Source organism: Poecilia formosa, unplaced genomic scaffold (assembly GCF_000485575.1).
Source record: "Poecilia formosa unplaced genomic scaffold, Poecilia_formosa-5.1.2 Scaffold69, whole genome shotgun sequence".
Taxonomy (NCBI): Eukaryota; Metazoa; Chordata; class Actinopteri; order Cyprinodontiformes; family Poeciliidae; genus Poecilia; species Poecilia formosa.
Genome location: NW_006800008.1, coordinates 2,248,067 through 2,266,817, shown reverse-complemented (window position 1 = coordinate 2,266,817; position 18,751 = coordinate 2,248,067). Strand labels below are relative to the sequence as shown.

Here is an 18,751-nt window from a genome sequence, read left to right as displayed (position 1 = left end):
AAATCGGAATGTGGTCACTTTAGGCTGCAGTGTGAAGGTAGCCTAAGTTTAACATATTTTGAGTTTTTTTTAAAGCTAATATTAGTTATCTTTGTTACTGAGCAACCAGTTCTAGGTTTTCTTGCAATCAGAGTATGTTTAGGTGCCAATCCATTCACAGGTAGAAGTACTGGCTTTTAATACAAAATAAAATGTATAATCTCAAAATATGGATTTTCAGGACAGCGAAATCATACTGAATTGAAGTAATTTTGGTAATGAAAATATTTTTTAAGAAGTTTGCCTTAAATATGATCATGCAAAATATAAAAAAAGTAAAGTATTACAGGCAACGTTATAATAATGAGCAAAATGCAGTTACTTTCTACCAACAATAGACAATGTCAAGCAAAAGTTGCATAATCCCACTTTGAGTTCCCCTAATATTTGATACTTTGGCTTCCAGGGAGGCATGCACACACGCACACACTCTGGACAGACAAAAGCACACCATGACCTTTAACAAGCTTAAACACAACTGGAAGAATCACAGTATTTTTCTCAAGACATTTGGCAAAAGGGATTTATGTTGAGAAAATAATTTAAGAATAGTAGAAAAAATAGCATTTTGCCTTCTTGGGGCCACAACATTGTATACTCATTTTCCTTTTTTTCCTTTTTCCTTTTTTCTCGTTTTACTCTTCATGCATTCACAGAGATCACACAGATGCATTTACTTGCTTCCACTACTGAAACTGCTTACAAATAAAATCACTATTAACATGGTGGCCACAAGGCTGTGCAAAAGGGAAGACCTCCAATGTAAGCCCTGCCATTCATCTGTCTTAGCCATCTCTTTGCAAGTACCAAACTATAAAATAGCACCATTATACAGTGGATAGGATTTTTAATACAGTTTTGCTATATGAAACCATCATGTACAATGAGTGATAGTAATGCATAGGTTAACATAATGGGAGTACAGTTTGATTATACACAGAGAGAGGAGACAGAGCCAGATATGAGCCATCTTTGGGGCGTTTTCAGGGAGGCTCAGACAAAAACAAAAAACAAACAAAACAACAGTTTCCTGTCAATTATCATGCAGTGTCTTCTCAGAACTGGCTTGTTTGTGAAATTTGGGAAGGTGATCTTGACCCTTACTCATATTTGGATTATTTATAAGTGTAATTGTGTACTGTTCCAATTCTGCATCTCCCCCGTCAGACGTTGGTCGGTAATGTTTACCAGTTTATTTTGCATGACTTCCCAGTGGACTTTGAAACGGATACTGTGCTGTTTGGTTGTCATTGCATCAAATTATACAGTCCAAGCCTAAACTAGCATTAGGAATTTTTTGTCCTATGTTAAAGAAGAGATCAGAGAGTGATAATTAGACTGAACTTTACTAAATATCGACATTTTATCATGTAGTAGCCACAAACTTTACGGGAATTTAACTAGTAGAATTGAGGAATAGGAAAAATAGTGTTTTTTCTAAATGTTTCCAAACAAAAACTTGAAAGTTGTGGCGTGCACATGTATTCAGTTCTTGAAATGCCTCTGGAGGAGATGCAGAGGTCACTGCTAGTCGTGCTCTTTACAAATATTTGCTTTATGGAAAAGTTGCACAGAGAAACTGATTTCTGAAAGAAGTCCTGTTTAAGTTTGCCGACAGCCACACAAGGAATGAAGCAAACATGTAGAAGAAAGTGAGTAAGTCAGATGAGATGAAATTTGGGATTTTTGTTCTTTTTCTTGTGTACATGCTTTTATTTTGCAGGATCAGGGAACCAATCAGGATGTAGCTAGGCCTGTTGGAGTAAGCAATAGATCAATTAATCAATTATTCCTATGATAATTTTAAACAAACTCAATCATTTCCAGTTGAATAATTGATAGTTTTACTCTTTATTCACCAATAACTGGATGACAAAAATCTTCACTTTGGTCTCAACTAGCTCTTTTTTTTGAAGGACAGTTTTGTTAATAGAGACTTTATTACTCACTTTATTTGTTATTTCTGTTTTTTTCTTTATTGATTTTTGAAAATGAGTTCTCATATTAGTTGAAAATGGTCTCAAAGCAACAATATTATCATTTATCGCCCACAATAACTTTTGTGGGCAATTTATCAAACAGAAAAATTTGTTATTGTGACAGGCCTATTTACAGGTAAACTAGTAGAGGAGGAGCTACTTTGGAATGGTGTATTCAGGTATTGGAATGGTCTAGTCAAAGTTCAAAATAAAAAATCATAATAATGGCAAAATTTTAAAATTGATGTAACTGACAGTCTGAAGACATGCAAAGCAGGTAGGGACACATCCTGACAGACCTGCAGGATTTTCCTACTTTACAACTTTGTGGTGATTTATAATATAAAAAAACCCCAATAAAAATTATTATTTAAAAAAATAGCGGTACGGTTGATTTTCCAATATAGTTCCAATATTTCAGTTTTTTGCTTTAATCTTTGTTCTTGGCTCAGTTACTTTAAAAAAACTGACCATTCATGATTTGTACAAAATGTCTGTCTCCAGGTAGCTGGAGTTTTCGCAATCAGATCTGGGAAAACTGGTGATCTGTGAAAAGCACACAGAAAACAAACATAATGGCTGATTGTCACTATTTGATTAGCGCTCTCATTTGCGCCAGCTGAACTTTGAATCCACTGACTGACCCATTTCTGTTTATTAAACAACCATGATGATAAGCTGAGAAGTCAGAAATCTTGGGTTGATTGAAAAGCTGAATAAAAAAAACAACTAAAACCTACAAATTGTGGTCTAAGTGGGGCTTGGAAAGCAAATTAACAACAGCAACGTTTAAAAGTCTGACAATAAACAACATGGTGTTGGTCTTTCAGATAACATATCCACAGTAATGCATAGTGCATAAAAACAAACGCTAAAGATAAAATTGAATTTGAATAGGGATAGTAACTGCTATATGTGGCTGTGACAAAGAAGTAATCAGAAGAGTGAAAAGGATGTGACCAACTATTCCTGTTTGGTGACGTTCCCACCTTCTCTGGAGCCGAGGAAGGTGGTTGTTGCTGTTTAAACATGGAGGTATACCAAACTCTTATTGTGTCTTAGCAGCTAAACTAGTCTGTTAGATTGAGTTAACAAAGATTTCCTCCCGATATGGAATGGTGCAGTGTTTAAGATGATCACAAGTACCCTCATCCAACCTTTTAACTCAACTTTTCTAATGTTTTAAAGCTTTTAGGCCATTTTTAGCTTCGTTTCGTTTCGTTATACAGTGAACCATTCCACAGGGGTACCGGGTAAGGCCACTCCCTTCTCTCTTCCTGCGGTGTTGTCCATTCGATGCTTCCCTACATTCGGTAAGTTCTGCCCCCAGAGCTGCCTCGACTTGAGTTTTTCGGATGAACTTCCTGCAACACAAAAACAAACACATCTTGGAAGTCACTACCAATGAAAGTTGGGTCAGTTGTTACAACGCTATGGGACTTTAGGAGCTGTTAAGTTGGAAACTGGAGGATCTTTCAGAGGCATTTGAACCAGTAGCATTAGATATTTTTATACCACTCCCAAACAATAAGGAAAAACAAGAGTCAAACTGAGAACAACCAATGAGACCCATCAAAATCTAAGGGTGTTTTCATATTGGGGACCAAAATTGAAATATTTGTTACATTTTCAGCTGGTGTGGTTTGTGTCAAACCAACCAAACTCTATGAAAAACCTGTTCCCCTCCTCACCTGTTCACTTGGCATCTATATATGTATTCGAATCGCACCAAATGAACAAAGACCAAAGATTTTAGGCGGACCAGTGTTTGGTTTTTTGGTCTGCGTTGGAGTTTGGTTGCGTTTACACCTCCCCAAATAAACCAAACGTTTTAGACAAACTAACTAGAATTTGATTAAATCAGACTAAACAGGGTTGGTGTGAATGAATCCTTACTTAGCTCTATAGCCACTTAATTGTCATGATGACACAGGCGGCGTTTCCATTACAAATGTGTGCAAAACTTTGGCTACATTCTGCTGGAGCTGACAGAACACAATTTCGCAATTCCGGTGTTTCTGTTAAATAAGAAACACAATTACAATCATACAAATAAGTTTATTCACACAACAGGTAATTTAAAAAATATGCCACGCCATTATCTTCCAACTACTTCCTGTCTTCTTTGTGGTGCGGTTGTTGATCGTTGTGCTAAAAAAGTGTTTCCATTACAGTTTTGTGAAATAAATCAATTTCAGTATGGTCAAAAAAACCACCTCATCCCACTGCCAAATCTTTTTATCAAACAAGAGTTTTCAGTAAGCAAATTTATTTTCAAAATGTAAAATTTTGTAATTATATGGTCAGTGGAAATGCAGCTTGTGGTGTCTTCATGGACCCACTGACCTACATGTAAGTGTGTTCGGTTGATGATTAAACTAAACATTAAAATTGTTTGTAATCATTGTGCCACATATCACCTAAACGCCAAAACACAGATTTGGCCATAACTCAGTGCACCATGTTTGGAGAAAACCAAACCCAAACGACCTCACACCAACTGTAGTGGAGGCGTAGCACAGTGGTGGGTTATGATGGGGGCTTGAGTCGGAGCCACAGGACCTGGACACCGTACAGCCAATGAGTCAGCCATTAACGCCTCTGTAAACCACAGTATGGCAGCATCAACTGTGCGGCCATCTGTCCAATGGTTGGCCTAAACTGGGGTCAATAACAGAGCAGCGACATACTGACAGCCATAACATCTACAATATACCAACACAGGAGAAGCAGCTGCCTAGTCAAAGTCCAGATCTTATCCTGATTGACATTTAGAGGTGGACCATCAGGAGTGCAAAAAATGAAAAGCAGAACGAACTGATGTGGTGAGGAGGTATTATTCAAATGTAGGGTGCACTTAATTTTCCAAATTAGTGTTGCATAATGCTAACATTAGCAACATTAAAACGTCAGCTTTTACCAGAGGATGAACTGGTTTATCCTTTGGTAAGGATAAACCAAATTATGACACATCCTCCAAGTTTGGCCAAATACAAGCCCCATCTGTTCAAGGTGCTAGCCCATTTTCAAGATGGCCACCATATTGGCTGGAGAATCACTATATTTTGCCCAATATAGAAGATTCTGGCAACAAATTATATATTTTTGACTATATAAAAACCAAATCTTAGACTCTAAAATCTTACAGAAGCTTAATTTTTCCTTATTTTGAGCTTAGTTTAAAAAATAAATAAATAATCAAACGCTACTGTAGCTATCACGCCTGTTTGTATCGGTCAGGGGTGACCAAATATTTTCCTAAAGCAGCCATATTGGAAATTTAAATCTCATATTAGGACCATATTATATAAATATTTGCTTGTTATTTTGCTTGCAGGTACTATAATATGAAAACGGTATTTAGTTATTGCTCAAATCAATCCATAAATACATGGTTTTATGGCATTAACTTGGCTTTAGATGTGATAAGATTGTCCATACCTTGAAGGATGGATGACTATGTCCAGATGAAGGTCTCTGTGGGAGGAAAACAAAGCCAGATAAGTTGGATTTATTTAGATATTACTTATTATTTTCAGGATTTATTGTGTTTATTCATTGGTCTGAGTCAGTCGTGTAGAGTTTGCTCACCTTCTTGTTTTTTGTCTTGTCTGGCTGCTGCGCTGTCCTGCGATCTGTGCCCTTGTCCGCTCGATGTCCCGGGTTGCTGACCTTGGGTGTCCTTGGCACGTCTGTGTGGCGCTGTGCACGAGGAGAACGAGATGTCTTGGTAGTCCTGGCGGGTGCGCAGTACATCTCCAGGCGCCGCAGCTCACAGCTCTGGAAGCAGCACTCGTCCACGATGCCATGCGACCGCCTTGCGCTGGGCCCATAGCCTGTTGGTTTATCTGTTCGGCGAACAGAGAAACTTGTAACCAATGGTGATTTAAACCAAATCCTGACATCTAGGGTTGTTTACATTCAAGCAAAATTTCACCAAACTCTTTATAAAGCTGCAATATTGTTTGGTTTTCTAAGCACAGAGTGCCATTTTATATCAGAGTCAAGTTACCTTCAGCTGTTACAAAAACTACAGATATGAGATATGACTTCATAATTCAACGCCTTGAAATTGGGCCTCTGTCTCTTTAAAAGCTCATCACATCACTTGTAATTGATGAACACTTTTTCCATCGTTGCACTAAGTAGCTGGTTTAAGCAAATGCACAGTTCCACCAGGTATTTGCTAATTGCAGATGGCTAGTCTGAAGGGGCTGATTGATTATTTTACTAGGACAAAATTATAATAGCAAAAAAGAATAATAACCATTCAATAACCAGACTTTGTGTTTTCTTTATTTTCATATAATATCCAACCCTTTATTTAGTTACTTTAACTTTAAAGCAAATTGTAAAGCACCCAAAATTGCATCTAATTAATTTATTAAGTGTTTTCAGAGAAGGAGTGACCCAAATCCTGTTGTTTTGTTGAGAATAAGTTCAGGTTATGTACATTATTTTTCAAATGAGTCCCAAAGAATTTGCTAACTTGACACTGGCTTGACATTGATCTACACATATTAAAATATTGCATGCTTAGTTTATTGTTGAGCAGGTATTATACGTTCTGTAGAGCTTGCTCTTCAAAAAGTTATAGTTTTTGGTCTGCTGGTAGTTTTGACTTGATGATTTGGCCCCATGTGACCGTTTGGAAATCCCTGGTTTTATGGTATTAAAATGTTTTTTCCCCCCCACATAATTTTAATTTCAAGACACAAATCAACTACCTCAACAATCTACAGAAAGCATATATTTGTTAACTTTTAATAGGAAAGATTTGAGATGCTGTAGGTGAAATTTTAAGCAAGTCTGGAGGGACTTTTTGGTAGTTTTACTGAAAAAGGTGGAGGTCAGCAGCAGCAGCTGCGCTTCCATTACAAACTTTGTTGATTTTCCGCTAACGTCAAAAAAATTTAATTTTGCAACGGCTGTGTTTCCACTACATGAAAAACTTAATTAAAATCACACCTGAATGTTTGTTCACCTACAACTACTTCCTGCCTCCTTCTTGGTTTGCACCAGAGTTATTTTTGCATTAAAATGCTGCTTTGTTGTGTTTGTGCATGAGTGACAATACTGAAAACCTACTGACGTTATTTTTTTATGTTCAGGATCATTTTACTCATGGATTACAGTCAAAAAGGAGAAAGTGTAACATTTTAAAATGAGAGCTTCTTTTCTTCCCTTCAGTCCAGGGGAGTCAAACTCATTTTCGTTTTGGACCAAATCGAGATCATGAATGCTCTTAAAGGGCCGGTTGTCCCAGAATGTATGTATGTAAATATCAATGAATTCTTAAAAATCAAAGTGCCTGTGGCACTAATTTGGAAATATTTGCAATATTTGTGCTTATTTATGATGGTAAATGCGACTTTTTATTACTCGCTGTATTGATCATGGACTATAGTCTGACATCGCTTAAGGCTGAGGCAGCTGGTTAGTACAAGTACGAAGGTTTTTGACAATTTTTATCTCCAATAAACTCCCAGTTATGTGTTAGCGCAAAAAAAGTGCAGGGATTTGTTGGTTTTTACATGAATTTCCACAGTAATTCTGAAGAAACTGGATGGACTGATTGATAAAATTTGGCAGTAAGCAGATAAAAACGGCATTTATTTGATTAATAATATAATATTTAAGCACAGTTGGTGTTTAGTCTAGAATCTAGAGGACCACATAAAAAGCTACGCCGGGCCGGATTTGGCCCACGGGCCTCAAGTTTGACATGCGCTTTATGGAAATGTTGCCACATTCTTCAGGAAAGTTTTCCTAAATTTACCAAGTTTTATCTCTTCAAAAATTCCCATGACCTTATAATAATAACAATAATAATAATAATAATAATAATTGTCCATTCCCAGCAGACTTAGCAAACTTTCAGTCTATAAAGCAGATTGTGATTTTTCTCCTTCATTGTTCTGGCAGGTTTCCCAACTTTATGCTTGTAGTTGAGCAATGATAATAGCAATAAGTTTAATTTTCCTAAAATATGAACCAACCTAATGACATTAAATTCCTACAAGTAAAATTTACGGCATTGAACACTGCACCCTGAGGACCAGATTTGGCAGCAGCGTCTTGGAGAACGTCCCATTCAGCCATTTTTGGCTCCGTTCATTTTTTTTCTCCAGCCCTCTGAGTCCGATCCACCTGCAGAAACATGGAGGCCTCTCTGTTCATTCACATATTCATTTGGAAAAAGCCCCCCCTTTAGAGCCGTTCAGATGCATGCTTAAGCAAAAAAGGTTATGAAAATGTTTTCAGTTAAAATTTATAAGGCTATTTGAAGGTCACTCTCTTTTCGTGGTGACGCCATCCCCCCCGTCTTCCTCCGAGACGATGCTCGTCGTTGGAAAAACTCAGACCCTCCATTTAGAATTCCCAGCTCCTTTGGTAACAAGGAAAAGGCTGAGAAGAGATGGGCTTTTCCCTGCGACCAAATGAAATAATAATAATTTAATATGGCATTTACAAGGAGGAAATGCCTCTCTCTCTCTCAGAGTTAATAGCTCTTGGCTCCGAAGCCTGCCAGCGCTGACAAAGTACATTAACTCCTGCTCTGTGTTTGCCTTGTTCTGACAATGTTGCTTGGACAGAGGGCAGCTTTCATTCAGAAACAGAAGCATCTTTCTCTCCTGGATTGAGAAAAAAAATAAGATAATGGAGGCGTGAATGAGACAGAGGAGAGGAGGTTTTGTGGATGAATTATTTATAAAGCAGGAAACCCGAGCTGTCTTGATGTATAACTTCTGAATGAAACACCTCGTTTGATTGACGGTATGCTAATCTCGTTGAGCATTTTATGCTTTTCCAGGAATTTGTTCCAGTTACTTGGTAACAAACTGATGATGTGTTGCTGTGGGAGCAACCTTGGCTGCGATGTTAACGACTGATGTGAAGAAATAAAGAGAGAAAAACTTAACTCAAGTCCACACTGGTGGTTATATAAACACCAAACCATTACGAGCGAAAAGCAGGGATCTGTGTCCGTTTGTTTGGCTGCATTTCCAAGAAGAAGAGAAAGAAGAAGAAGAAAAGACTTTGCAAATTAACACCCAGTGTTATTCCAAACACAGTTTGCCACCCTGCTGCACAAACAGCTGGAAGGGAAAGAGAAATCAACTGGTTGCTACTCTGGATAGTTAGGAAAAACATACATGAAGTACTCAGCTCTAAAAGGTTTTGGTTTTAAAGGTTTTAACACTTTCGATAATTACGCTAATCCCTCATAAACAACGACTTGCTTTCCAAGAGTGTTCTCAAACAAATGAGAGTAATTTGCATCGGTTTTATGCCTTCCTGAGCTAAGTTGCAGCTTACTTTATCGTCTCCTTGCGTTCCAGAGCTCTAGTGTTTTGTAAGACTTGTTTGGGGGTTTTTTGTTGTTGTTTTGGTGTGTGACAGGGTGAGCATGTAGGGTTCAATAACTGGTACAGAAAGCCGAGTTTTACAGCTTTTTATGGTTCATAAAAATAGATTCTTGGAGCTAACGCACGGCTCTAACCCGCACGGTGGCCGGCGTTTCTGACGTCTGGGCAGGGATGATGAAAGCTGCTTGAACCCAGCAGAAATTTACCCGTTTACTACTAGTGCCTCCCAAAGATATGGTTTGGCTGATTACAGCACTGCGGTGCAAAAGCCAAGAAGTCTGATGCAAGGTAATTTGATCTTAAACGTGTGTACTTCCTGAAATGTCAAGGAATGGAAGGTCTTATTGATTGGTAACTGAAAACAAAGAGACTGCTCTGGGTGATAAGTGAAAACAAAAAAATAACACCAACGTGGTGTTTTTTCACATTTCAGTTTATGTCTGCAGTTGCATCTCAATGCATTTCAGTGTCATCGTGACTTAAAGTTTTAATTAAAACTGACGTTTTTTAAGGCAGTAACTCAGGGTTTCCTTCAGTGCATCATAAGCCTGGCGGGTCACCAGGCTTTACTTGTGCCCCCAGCAGGCTTAGCATTGCTTATTTATTTAAGTTTTTTTTTTAAATATTTGCATGTTTTAAGACTTTATAGTTGGTGTTCAGGTATTAATCTTCCAATCTTTCAATAACACATAATTATCAAGTGATATTTTCTAATTTCCTGTCAACTTTAAACATTTTTTAGTTCAAAAACACGACGGGCCGCTGGATGGATGACTGAACTAGCACCGGGCTTAGCAGGGTTTCTAGGGGAAACTTTGTAATTTATGCAAAAGTGTTGAGTGAATATGATGCACAGCACATGGACATACATTTCAGAAGCCAGGCTTCAGAATATCTTAAATTTAATCGTTAAAGTTTGGGTTTTTATTATTTGTAAGCCATCAAAATGCTTTTACTAGACCACTCTGCGTAAAGCTTTGAATAATTAGACATTTACAAATCACATTAAACATCTAATTTCTTGTAGAGAAGAAATAAGCAAATATTTTCAAGAACATCTAACATATCAGTAAAGTACCAACTTACACAGACTCTACACATCTAGATTTGAAAATCTAGAATTATTTTTTTAAAATAAAAATTGCACTTTATTCTTTCCCCAGAGCCAGCTACTACAAACTATTGTTCCATATCTGCCTTGAAGCCAATTACATTTAAATTTATTTCCAGAAAAACCAACCTTGTTTCCATTTAACCTCCCATGTAAACATGGTGATGAAGAAGAAGACTGGGAAAGAAAACTGTTGCTTAAACACCTTATGAATGAAACTTCCTGGAGATAAATGTGGTCTACATTCAGTCAGGAATGGCAGAAAAGACGATGAAATGTCTCACAGAGAACAAATATCTCATTAAAGTACTAAATTCAAAGTCATAACAACCAAAGTGACGCAATAGGAGGCAGAAAGCATTAATAGTGAGGGAGGATAACGACTGACATGCTGCAGCTGGGAGCCATTAACTAACAAAGATCAGGTGTGGAGGAAAACAACAGCACATTACCGGAATCTAAATTAGATTACTACAGTATTTACTTATCTGAAATACTGGGATGTTTTTAAATATGAGTCTAACATATTTAGTCCAACACTCTGAATGGAATAATCTTCAAAATCTTGGGTTGATAAAGATGAAAGTTTTCCCCAATTTTCTGATGTGGATCCTTTAGAAAACCCAACTCTGGTATGTTAAGGTAATCCTGGTGTATTGGCTTTAAATATATAAAAATAACAATAAACCAATAAAACAAAACAAAATCCAACAGTGACTATTGGAGAAGTTTTTATTTCTTTATCACCTCTTCCACGGTTCCAGATATTAAATATTTTAATTATTCTTTTGACTTTGAGTTTTTGGAAATGTTAGACATTTCCTGTCTAAGACGAACACACGTCTACTTCACTAGCTGCATTTGTGCCTAAATCTGTTTATATTCTGCAAATGTCAGAATAACACAATTTCACAATTGCGGCGTTTCCCTTATAGGGCGATATTATGTGTTTTCCAGGCACTTAGTGCCATTTTATAGCATAATCAAGTAACTATGTTCACTACAGTTGATATGACTTAAGGGAAATCGTAATTTAACGGCTTGAAATTGGGCCTCTGTGTCTTTAAAAACTCCTGCTCTTTGTGAAACTCCGCCTTCAGGAAGTTATCACAACATGGTTCCTCTGTTAACAATGTTTTTACCTGACGAGCAGCTCCTCTAACGAGCCCAGCAGATGGGCAGCTTGTCCAGGTGTTTGCTAATTGCTGCTGGCTAGTCTGAAGGAGCTGAGTGTAAGGAGTGTGCGTTAGGGGAGCTGAGGTCTGAGGAGGAGCTCCGCCTCGAAGGCGGGGCTAGGTCCACCCAGGCGTTTTGGAGTGGTTGCCAAGGTGATGAAAGGATTTCTCAAACATGATTGAAAGAATCAAAGCGACGCTCCAGGTATGTTTTTGATGAAGGAATAAGATTACAACATGATGTAAAGTTGGAAGAAAGTCGATTTTAGATAACACTGCCCCTTTAAGGTGTTTAACCCATTTTCACCACATGCCAACAAAAGCAGAGGGTAAAACTCCCTGAATATCCGCTCCACCTGACTTACAGGTCTAAATCCGGAGAACTGACTGTCCTTTACATGAGGCGCCTCTTTGTTCTGCTGAGCCCTAATTCCCGGCAGGATTTGGAGACTTTTTGGTTCAGGTGTCTTTTTTTTTTCCGGGGGAAACTACAACTTTTTTTTCTCGGCACTGAAGAGGACACAGGAGGCCTTTCTTCAGACGCTTTCTCATCATTGTGTTTGAGCTCGGCGTATAGCGATGGAGGGGAGAGCAGGGGGGAGTCCTGATCATCCTGTAATCTCCATAATCCCCTGCTGCCGAGGGACGAGGCCTCACTGTGCGCGTTTAAGCGTGGGCGCGTGCGTGACTGTGACGTGCTGTTTACTCATCCTCTGGAGCTCAGGAGAAATTGACGGAGTTGAACACTGACCAGGAACGCTCGTTAACGGCTGCAGCCCAAAATAACTCGGAAAACAATACGCTTCAAGCCCAAAATGTTCGGTTATCTCATCCTGTGACTCATAATGGGCTATGCATTATTCATTCTGAAGATGTCCTGTTCTAAATTTAGGACGGTTAAATATTTTAGCATGACCTGAAAGTGACTGAGGCCACAGAGCTACTTGGAGCTTACACTTAAGCCAAAAAAGCCTTATAAAATATTTGATTGAGAAAACAAACATCCCAGTGAAATCACAGCGCAGCCCATCTGGTAAAGCATTGAGAAGACAAGTCGGGATTTCTAGGTCAGGCTAATATTTGGAGAAAATGCCTAGCATCTTGAGATGAAAGAGTGCAGCTGCTGGCTGCTTGCTAAAGGTGGATAAGGTTGGGTTTGGTTCTTGTACCCGTTATCAATCAGAGGGCTGCCAAGTTCAACACGTCCGGCAGAAGAGTTCAGGGAAAGGAGCCACGCAAAGCAGACGGGATCCAGACGGATGCTTCACACAGTCGAACGAAGAGGAAAAAATAAAAGAGAGCGAAACCCAAGAAGACAGCAAGCGGCATATTTTCTGAGGAACAGCACTCTGCTGCTCAAACCTCATCTTTCTCATTGAAAGAAAAAAGTGAGAGTGCATGAAACACCTGCTCTCCTACAGATTCATGTAGGTTATAAAGTTCAATATACTCACCAAACATTTTTTGGGTGCACCTGTTTGAGTCCCTGTTAGCACAAATAATAAATCAGCCAATCACATGGCAGCAACTCAGACCATTCAGGCGTCTAGAGATGATAAAAATGATTTACAGAAGTTCAAACCAGAAACCAGAAAATGCTCATCTACTGGGAGTTTTTTCTACCCACCACTGTCTCTTGGGCTTGTGGAGAACGGCCAAAAAGAGAAAATATTGGTTCAAGATTATAGCCAAGTAACAACAGATAAAAGAAACACTTGGTCTATTGTTACTTGATCTATATGTCATACAGTTTGGCAGGAAATTGGATGTTTGCTAGCATTAGAAAGACCGCCTGAAAGATAAATAATCTCTTAAGTAGTTTTTGTAATGTTTCCCCCTTTACAATCACACTTTTAAGACTTTTCTATGTTCCAAATGTTTAAGCAATCACATTAATAGTGTCACAAAAACTGGACTGAAGATGAGAAAGAAAGCAGAAACATCTTGAGAAAAACTCAAGAAACAAAAGGAAAAATTAATAGAAATCTGGTGATTTTTCAGACAATATTTAAACTTTGCAGTTACTTGGTGAGTCTCCAAAAATTGTGTGTTTGGGCAAAGAGATGATAACTTCATAGTAGGGTAAACAATGAGCATCATCAAGGTGCAGGGTGACCTTACAACTGGACAGCTGATGTTGGATCAATCTGCACAAGTTGCATTGTGCAATGTGTTAGCATTGGTAATAACAGACCTGATATGCTAATTCAGTCAGAGGATAATCAACCGTTAGAGTTTGACTTCCATAAACTGTAAATGAGATCTTAAGTCTAAGAGTTTCTGACACAATTTCACCTGCTATAAAAGTTCATAAGAGGAAAAGAAAACCTGACAACGAAGCAACACTTGGTCAAAAACCCATTTTCTTATGATGCATGTCAAATCAGTAAAGAAGAAGAAGAAGCAGTGACATAAATGAGGGAATTTTCTAGTCACATGCTGCTATGTGAGAAATCAGGTTTTCCCCCACCGTTGCTATGCTTGTTCTTTAAAAATATCCTCTGAGTCCAAAAACTAACTCAGAACTGCCCTCTAGTGGTTATATTGCCTAATAATGCTCCCAAAGAGGGCATAAACTATAAACACGAACACGGCATAAACGGACTAGCTAGCTAGGTAACTAGCTAGCATGTCAAGTTTCAATACAGCTCCACTTTATATGCTAGCTAGCGCTAGCACAGCAACTAGCTGTAAACTTGAGAAACTACTAAAAAAAATCAGAGTAGGAATCAAATCCCCACTTGTTGCTATTTTTCATACACAGCTCACAACAAGAACAAGTTTTAAAAAGAAGCTAAAACGGACTTAGCTATCTAGCGTGTAAAATTTCAATACAAATCCACCTTATATGCTAGCTAGAGTTAGCAGAGCTATGTAGCCATCTGTAAACTTGAAGAACTACTAAAAAAAGATCAGGATAGGAATCAAAACCCCACTCGTTGCTGTTTTTTTATACACAGAACAAGAGCAAGTTAGAAAAGAAGCTAAAACTTAGAAGTGGCAGGGTTGTTTAAAATCTGTTTATTATTGTTGGAAACAAATTATTGTAGAGAACTGGGTTTGATAGTTTAAAGATTGTGTTAAGTACGCAATCCAAAGCCGTGATTAAAGGAGCATTTCAAATACAGGCCACAATGTGCTAACAATCGTCAGAGAAGCAGCAATAAATGTAGTAAGGTCTGGCAGTGTTAAAGAGGAGAGCAGAAAATAAAAAATACACAGCAGAAACTGAATGTCCTTCACTTATCCTGTCTTCATAAATGGTTAGCATAGGTAAATGTTAGAGGAATTTAAAAATGTTGTCTGGTTGCTGTGTTTGCAATGATGAAACTATTTTTGCAGGATAATTTGCACAAAATTTAACCATCGTCGTAGATGTGATGAAAACAATATAGTGACAACACAGATCTTGTTTAGATGCTAGCTGGAGTACATAACTGGAGTTTTATTCTATCCAGAATGACAGAATAAATGTCAAGACTTTGTTAAAATCAGGACAATGTGAAGCTTCTGCAGAAGCACTTTCTAAACTGCAATGGGAATAAAATGGTTTCATTTTGGGTTTTGAGGAGCTCTCCCTTCCCTTCAGCATACAGTAGCTACCACTACTGTATTACCTCTGCTTGGCTGTCGGCTGCGACTCAAAACCTGGAGCCCTTTCTGGCCCCCCGGTTTTCCATCAGTCAACAGGTTCTCATGTATTTTCAAACCATTCCTGGTTCGGCCTAAGGTGAAAGCAATCAATAACTGGAAAAGAGAAGAACTGAAAACGTGCTATAGATGCTGATCTCCCTGAGAAATGCAATATCTTCTTCTCCCTTTCTGCTTGAAACTGGCAGCTGACAAAGTCTACCGCATGTGGAAAATCTTTCATAAGTTTGGGACAGAACCAAACCATTTATAATGGATTGTTAGGTCAAAACTACACATGAGTCATAGGGACAATCAGTTCCTGAACAGAACAGGGTTTTGTTGGAGATATGATTCTTGCTCAGGACATTAAATACAATTCAGTCTAATTGCTGGATGACTGCCAATGAAACGTGAACGATGTGAATAAACTCCAGTTCTGTAGAAAACTGCTAACGTCAAACAAATAAACTTGTTCTGAGAATCACATTGGTGGAAAACATTGCAGTCATTTTGAAAATAATGTAAAAGCACGCAATAGTCTTTAACTGTTTCACAGCAGGAGCTGCATTTCTGTTACAAATATTTGCAAAACTTTGTCAGCGTTAACAAAAAAAACCACCATTTTCAAATTGGGGCGTTTTTATTAAATAAGAAATGCAATTAAAATCACACATAAATAAGTTTGTCATTAAAAACATCATCCTTCAACCACTTCCTGTCGTCTTCTTTGTCTTTTTCACCAGTAGCAACATAAAGTGTAATTTGAAATAAGCGTTTCTGTTGCAGTTTTGCAAAACTTTTCAACGACAAATTTGAGGGTTTTTTTTTTTCATGAAGCCTAGCTGCTGAAATGTGCTATACAAATAAACTTGATTGATTGATTGATTGATTGATAGAAAATACGGATGTTTTAGGGGCACAAATACTTTTAAAAGCTACTTTAATCCCACATATGGTGCTCTGTTGAAAAAAAAGGGAAAAACTTTACAGCAACATCCAGTCGCCCCTTTTTTTTTCCTGACAATAATCACCAAACATTCAGTCGTATTTTATTTCTGCTTGGATTAAAAGTAAAACACTTGAAGCCAGAGATAAGACTGGAAAAAAGGAGTGAACTACAGACGAAACATTAATGCAGGGAAAGTCAAGACGAGATGCCAAACTGGCTGCTGTTTTATTTATGAGCCTCCTGGAGGTGGAGAGCTCTGAGACCCACACAGCCAGCCTTTATGAATAAATAAAAAGGTGCACTTACTGAAATAAAAGCCCCTCTCTCCACAGACAAACTGCAGCGTGTCGACCAGCTCCGCCCCGCACAGGGTCTCCGGACCCGCCCCTGTTGCCGTCGGAGTCAGGGTGAGGATGCACAGCAGTAGTGAGAGGGTGTGGCTACAGGAGATACAGCACATCGCACCCTGCGAACAGCCAGACAGGGAAAGCCTGAGTGTGTGAGTTACAGTCGGTCGCCAGCTGAAGTAACAAAGCCGGACGTGAGGGGAAACGGTTCGGCTTCACAAACAACCCGGCTGCAAACTCTACAATAAAATTTAAAAAAATCCAGTCGGAAGTGAGTCTCGAAAGTTTTCAAAGCCAAAAGCAGAATTTCTCAACAACTGAGCAAAATACCCTCCATTTTCACTAACATTAAATGTAATAATTTATGAATATTATGGAATCCAGGCACTTATTCTGCAGAATAAAATCTGGGATTGAACAGGTTAATACAGAAACGTTACGTTAATTTCTGAATTTCAGAGATGACAGATGTCCAGCAACACGATGATGACTCTGCTGTATCCAAGCACCTCAATGGAAAGTGAAGTGGAAGGAAAAACTGTGACAGAAAAAGATGCATCAGAGAAATGGAAAACCGCTTCAAGACTTTGGTGCAAATTCACATCTGCAATCAGCGATTCAAGAGCCAATAGTAGTAGTGTTAGCATTTCATTTTAAAACCTTTTACAAGTTAAAGGTGCAACATGTTAAAATATAAGCACTTAACATGTTCTCTAATTCAATAATGAATTAGAGAAAGAAAAACCCTCTAAAAGTGAAAGCTGCTTTCACTTTTGTTTCTATAATTTTTTCTGCCATGGTTTTTCCTTCCACAAAACATTCCATTTACATCTTAGGATACCTATGTTCTTTTCCATATTAAAAATCAATCACTATAAGTCTTAACTTCTCAGAAAATGTCACATTTTCAATTTTAACTATTGAAATAAATTAACTTTTCAATGATATGTTAATTTGTTTGCACAAATAAGTAAATAAATCAACAATTTGGTGTCTTGCATGTTTGTGAGGATGGGCACTGGCTCCCCACGGCCCCCTCTTAGGAGCACCACTGGCAGTAAGCCCTAATGCTGCGGGAGGGCTGCGTGTATCCAAATTAAAAACACACGTTCCCCGTTATCACCCTACACTGCAGCCAGCATATAGCAAGGAGTTAGCAACAATCCACATTAATCAGGAACATTCATTCATCATATATATCATTAGCAAGCAGGCCACCGTCTCCCTTTGCCAAAGCTGTCAGCGCGTTATTACGCACGAAAAGTGCTTCGAAATTCAGAAATAAAGGATGCAGAAAAGAGCCGCCAGGGGATCTTTCCGATCCAAAATGTTTGATGGAAAAGAGTTATCCCGCCAAAGCCAGCGGAGAGAGCGGACCGGGCCAAAATGTGCATAATAAAAACGAATAAATTCGTCCACATCAGAACCGCACAGCCCTAAACGCCCTGGAGCGCCTCAGATTAAGCTTTCCCTCCGTTTTCCGGTGAAATATTTAAGCTTTAATAACGCACACTCAGCAGCAATTAAGGTGAAAGTTTTAAAGCTTTCTGGTGCAAAATAAGACATTACGCATGGAGGCGCAGAAGATCCGTGCAAACCCAGGCAACGCTTTCAAAAATAATGAATTAATCCCCCCCTCCCCAAAAAAAAAGGTGCGAATTTTTTGGGTGATGTTAATCTGCAGGAAACACACATGAGAATTGCATGCAAACTGAATTAAAACTGCAAAAAAAGCCACGTTAGAAAAAGCTCCTGGTTCGGTTTAAAAGTCAGAAGGATGCTGAGCGCAAGCAGTGAGCAAGGTGACAATGTAAAATCAGCCGAGTTACCTTGAGGACATCACATAAATGCCACTGAGAGGAAGCAGCGCTAGACATCACCGCGGATCTCCGCAAAAAGACAAAGAAGCCCGGCGAAAATGAGCAACTTGTTTGAAGTCATTAAAAAAAGAAATCGGGGCAAAGAAAGAGGACGAGATGCGGGGCAATGTCACATCTCAATATTCCCACTTTGTTCCATTGCGCAGGCTCGTTTTGGAGAAGTGAGATTTAGCGAACAGGAGACGGATTTAGAGAGAAAATCCCTCACATTTATCTACATTACACAGACATTTTCAACAGGAAACAGCTGGGGCAGCGTTTGCCTCCT

General features: G+C 38.6%; 1 protein-coding gene across 1 annotated transcript; it reads right to left on the bottom strand.

Moving 5' to 3' along the window:
• Positions 1-94: 94 nt before the first annotated feature.
• igf1 (insulin-like growth factor 1) lies at positions 95-18,751 on the bottom strand. The gene is made up of 5 exons (XM_007555315.2): positions 18,433-18,751; positions 16,563-16,722; positions 5,610-5,866; positions 5,460-5,495; positions 95-3,382 (listed from the first exon to the last, which is right to left on the bottom strand). The coding sequence occupies exons 1-5, from the start codon at positions 18,478-18,480 to the stop codon at positions 3,323-3,325; spliced, it is 561 nt and encodes a 186-aa protein (XP_007555377.2). The 5' UTR covers positions 18,481-18,751; the 3' UTR covers positions 95-3,322.

Bases quoted from the DNA above. Each gene is read 5' to 3' on its own strand.
- igf1 (XM_007555315.2), bottom strand. From the start codon at position 18,480: ATGTCTAGCGCTGCTTCCTCTCAGTGGCATTTATGTGATGTCCTCAAG. The intron at 5,496-5,609 runs GTGAGCAAACTC...TTCCTCCCACAG, and splicing joins ACAAGACAAAAAACAAGAAG to AGACCTTCATCTGGACATAG. The intron at 3,383-5,459 runs GTATGGACAATC...TTTGTGTTGCAG, and splicing joins ATAGTCATCCATCCTTCAAG to GAAGTTCATCCGAAAAACTC.